Source organism: Cariama cristata, unplaced genomic scaffold, assembly GCF_000690535.1.
Source record: "Cariama cristata isolate BGI_N322 unplaced genomic scaffold, ASM69053v1 scaffold16851, whole genome shotgun sequence".
In the NCBI taxonomy this organism is placed as follows: domain Eukaryota; kingdom Metazoa; phylum Chordata; class Aves; order Cariamiformes; family Cariamidae; genus Cariama; species Cariama cristata.
The window spans coordinates 774-5,486 of NW_009597676.1; the positions used below are offsets into that span (position 1 = coordinate 774).

The 4,713-nt window shown below is 54.0% G+C and overlaps 1 protein-coding gene across 1 annotated transcript in view; it reads left to right on the forward strand.

The window, feature by feature from the left end:
* Window positions 1–206: 206 nt before the first annotated feature.
* The window catches only part of STRIP1 (striatin interacting protein 1), a gene marked incomplete at its 5' end in the record, with an annotated part of 8,083 nt that continues 3,576 nt past the window's right edge, over window positions 207–4,713 (forward strand). Inside the window, 10 exons of the mRNA XM_009709004.1 lie at window positions 207–276; window positions 558–632; window positions 1,158–1,292; window positions 1,677–1,797; window positions 2,167–2,235; window positions 2,680–2,786; window positions 3,194–3,321; window positions 3,776–3,958; window positions 4,074–4,291; window positions 4,556–4,621. Coding sequence (XP_009707306.1) covers window positions 207–276; window positions 558–632; window positions 1,158–1,292; window positions 1,677–1,797; window positions 2,167–2,235; window positions 2,680–2,786; window positions 3,194–3,321; window positions 3,776–3,958; window positions 4,074–4,291; window positions 4,556–4,621 — 1,172 coding nt within the window. The remainder of the gene's footprint in view (window positions 277–557; window positions 633–1,157; window positions 1,293–1,676; window positions 1,798–2,166; window positions 2,236–2,679; window positions 2,787–3,193; window positions 3,322–3,775; window positions 3,959–4,073; window positions 4,292–4,555; window positions 4,622–4,713) is intronic.

The following is a 4,713-nucleotide window of genomic DNA, read 5'->3' on the forward strand; positions in this document are numbered from 1 at the left end:
AGCTGGGGAGAGCTGGGATGGAGATGCAGGAGGTGGGTAGGAGTTGCCTTGGTAACGTTTACGCTGCTGCAGATACATTTTTGGTTTCTTAATCAGAAGATACAGTCCTGGATTCACGGGAGGATGAGGTGAATTGTGAATGTCTTGGGGATTTTGGATTTCCTGAAAACCGCTGTAATTTAAGGGAATTCTTCTTCTGCTTTCAGGGCTATTCGGAGTCCCCCGACCTGGAGTTTGAATATGCAGATACCGACAAATGGGCAGCAGAGCTCTCTGGTAAGGAACTCATCTTGATGGATCAATTAATTAGCCATAATTTGTTTTCCTGGTAGTGATTAAAGGAGCTCTGTCAACTCCAGGATCGCTCTATTATTGTCTTTAAACACATTATTCAGGTTATGATCATGTAATTAATTTTTTAGGCTTATGCTGGGTGTGTTTTTTGTGTTTCCCTCATCTTGGATGAAACTGCAGTTAACATGGCCGAGTCGCAGCTTTCTCTGATGGCTTTGTGCAGGTTGTCGCAGATTTTTTTTTCATGTATGTTCTTTCGGCAGAGCTGTACAGCTACACAGAGGGGCCAGAGTTCCTGCTCAACCGCAAGTGCTTCGAGGAGGACTTCAGGATCCACGGTAAGACCTTCCTCTCAGACCTCTTACCCCTCTGGGGCGGGACAGGGATCTCCCGAAGGAGATGTGAGGATTGATGCATTCATGCTGCGTCAGAAAGCTCGAGCCGTACACTGATAATCTTCACGCGGTTTGTACCGGAGACCTCGTTAGTGTGCGTGGGCTGGCCCTGGAGGGCAGCTTGCTGCCTCCGGTGCGTTCAGCATTTGCTGATGTTGATGCCCGAGGTGGTTCAGCGATGCCAGGACGGCGCTGCTGGAACATACTGGCAGCAGCAAGAGCATCCAGCTCATTTCCCATCAGCTGCCAGCGCCCGTTCATATGGATGTGATTCATCTCGTCGTCTGACGGAAGGCAGGAGACGGTCCCTCCAGGCTGATCACCCTGGGCGTTATTCCCAGGAGCACGGTGTTCCCTGGGGCAGCCCTCTTTGCCTTGCTGAATCCTTTTGACTTGTTTCTGTGATGTTTGTGTCCAGGGCAGGCAGAGGTGCCCCGTGCCCTCAACCTCTCTGCTTTGGCTTTTCAGTCCGGGACAAGAAATGGACCGAGCTGGACAAGAACCAGCACCGCACCCACGCCATGCGGCTTCTCGACGGGCTGGAGGTCACTGCGCGGGAGAAGAGGCTGAGAGTTGCCCGAGCCATCCTTTATGTTGCCCAAGGTAAACACTGGGCCTCTGCCCCCTTACTTTTCCCATTTCTAAGTCCAGATAATGGATTGCAGGCTATCAATTTAAAACACTTAAAATAGTTTTCTTTCCTTGCACTTTTGATTTCATCTGGGATGTCTGGAACAAAGCTAATTCTCGTGGGAGCCGGACAGTTTATAGGAGTTTGGTCCAAAATTTGGCTGACTTAGCTGTGCTATCCCAGCTCTGCCAGACCTGGGCTGTGTTACCCACAGGAGGACAGTTCCATCCTCTGCATCTGACTTTTTGCCTTAAAATTAAGACTGTGTTTTTCATTCCCCCTGCAAAGTGCTCTGGCGGTGTGGACTGGCCTTGGGATCCCTGCGGAGATGGGATCCAGTGAGAGTATCGTTGCAGGCACGTTTGGGGAGTGTGGCTCCGAGGCTGAGGTGCAGGCTTGGATGAGGTATAACATCTTCCTCTTGCTGGAAGTGGGGACGTTCAATGCTTTGGTGGAGCTGCTGAACATGGAGATTGAGTGAGTACTGGGGGAAAGCACTTCAGAAACGGCTCTGGAGCTCCTTGGGAGGAGCTTTTCCAGTTTGTGGTAATCCCATTCCTGGTCTGTCTATCCCTGATCTGCTTCCTGCAGTCACCGGAATGACTTCTATTGTTCTGAGTGGATAAATAATGTAGAGATTATACCTGATTTATGCAGAAATTTACTATGAGCCGTGCTGCCTGGCAGCAAACAGAAGACAGGTCTGTTCCTCCTCCCTTGATTGCACTGTGAACAGGGTCTCGTTGCAGCAATATCTATTCCAGGGTTTGGCTCTGGCATGTGGGTTGCTCGTGGTAGAGTTAAAATATCTCCAAAGACCTCTCTGAGGCTGTTTTCCCTCCACAGTAACAGCGCGGCTTGCAGCAGTGCCGTGAGAAAGCCGGCCATCTCCCTGGCTGACAGCACAGACCTGAGGTATGGAGCAGGGCTTGGGAAGAGGGGATGCTCCGGGGGTGAGGAGGGGGACCCAGTGTCTACTGGTTTCTTTGGCAAGCTGAGACAGGCCAGCAGGCACTGCAGGGTGTCCCAGGTCTGTCCTGACTTCTGCCCTGGCTCCAGGAGCATCGTCAGGTGTGCTCAGGTCTGCTCAGTCCACAAATGTCCCTCGTGCTCAGCCTGCACAGCGGGCTTGTGGCTGGTTGGGGATATGAAAGCAGTAAAGTACGGGAAAGCAATTTTTTTTCCTGCTTTGACTTGCAGAGACCGTTTTCCCCAGTGCCTGAGCACTGATCTGCTAGTGGAAAACCAGCTGTGGTCTGGGCTGATCCAGCCTCCTCCTGAGAGCCCTGGGTGCCGGTGGTGCCTCCGTAATTCATCCCAACCTCTGGTGATTCACCTGACCTTCTGGTTTTTTTGCAGGGTGCTGCTGAACATCATGTACCTGATCGTGGAGACTGTTCGGCAGGAGGCTGAAGGGGACAAACCTGAGTGGAAGAGCATCAGACAGACCTTCCGAGCGGAGCTGGGTGAGGACCACGCGCTTGGGGGTTGATGGGATGGAGGTTGCCGGGCCTGAAGAGCTGAGAGAGCGAGATGGGGTTTGGCTCTGATAGAGACTGGCAGCACTGGGTTGGTTTCTGCTAGGCTGAACCTTCCTGATGGGGCAAAAGAGGATGAGCAGGGGAAGCCAGCCAGGCTTTTCTGCTGTCTGGGTGCTCTCTCCCTGGGGGAAAAAATTTGAATATTGGGACTCTCATTTCTTCTCAACACAGAGGTTAGTAATTATGAACCTTGGATAGGAAGAGAGGAGCTGTCTGGGGTGAGATGAGGATCTTGGAGATGGGGTTGTGAGGGTGCAGGGGCCAGTGGTGCTGGCATTTGGGGTGAGGACAGGGACGAGGAATGCCTGGCTATCGCTGCCATGTGGTTCCAGGAGCCCCCCTGTACAACAACGAACCCTTCTCTGTCATGCTCTTTGGGATGGTGACTAAATTCTGCAGCGGCCACGCTCCGCATTTCCCCATGAAGAAGGTGCTGCTCTTGCTCTGGAAGACCGTGCTGGTAAGGAGAGGCCGTGGGGCGTGCCCACATGCGTCTTGCGGTTTGACACTTGGCAGAGGAAGGAAGTTCTCTCAGAGCTGGCTGTAATTGCTCCATCTTCTTTATCTGGTGTTCGGCTGAGTAGTTTGTGCCCTATTAAACCCACCCCCAGGTTTCACTCCGTAGGGGAGTGTTGGATATTGGTATCTGGCGCTGGATACCAAGAACAGACCCAAAGCAAGGTCCCTTGCTGGGGTCTGCATGAAAGAAAAGGTCCAGATGCCTCAGTTGTGGAAGCCTGAACACCCTCCTTGTCCCTTCTGCTTTTCACAATGACAAAACCAGCATGGGGACAGGCAGCTCTTGTTTTACACCCTGGGGAAGGATTTGGGACTCCTGGAGAGTGGATTTGGGAAGGGCAGGTGGCGATGCCCCTGGTGCCGTGTGTCAAGGAGTGCTGTGGTCTCCCTTGCAGTGCACCTTGGGGGGATTTGAGGAGCTCCAGAGCATGAAGGCAGAGAAACGGGAGATCCTGGGCCTCCCGCCACTCCCGGAGGACAGCATTAAAGTGATCCGCAACATGCGAGCTGCCTCCCCGCCTGCGTCCGCCTCCGATCTGATCGAGCAGCAGCAGAAGCGAGGCCGGCGGGAGCACAAGGTGAGGCCAGCGCAGGGAGCTGGGGATGGTACGAGGGTTGAGGGCTGGGGTCTGGGCGCTGACCTTGAAGCAGCTTGTCCCCAGGATATTCACCTGCCTGCTCTTCGCTCTCCAGGCCCTGATCAAGCAGGATAACCTCGATGCCTTTAACGAGCGGGACCCTTACAAAGCTGATGACTCCCGTGAGGAAGAGGAGGAAAATGATGATGACAACAGCCTGGAGGGAGAGACCTTCCCCCTCGAACGGGACGAAGTGATGCCTCCACCCACCCAGCATCCCCCCAGTGACCGCATCACCTGCCCGAAGGGGCTGCCCTGGGCCCCCAAGGTCCGGTGAGTCCGTGGGGCTGATCTGCAAGGAGAGCTGGAGCGGGCTGAGGAAAATGGAGGCTGTTAAATATTGAGAACTTCAGCAGGGGTATGGGGAAGGTGTTGGGGATGGGGTGGTTGCTTTGGTGCCTGTTCTCTTGGTGGAGTGGGCTCAGCACCATCTCCTTTATCTGACCATAAGGTTTTTCCTGATGCCTTGTGCCTGGGGCTGTGGTGTACCCAGGTGGAGAGGAAGATGTGACTCTTCCCCTTTTCCCTTTGCTGCAGAGAGAAGGACATCGAGATGTTCCTGGAGTCCAGCCGCAGCAAGTTCATCGGCTACACGCTGGGGAGGTGAATTCCCGCAGAGCCAGCCCTGGAGGGCTGCTGATTTGGGGGGGCGGTTGTGGTAGAGGCTGGTAGGGTGGGGGGTGCCCTTGCTGCTG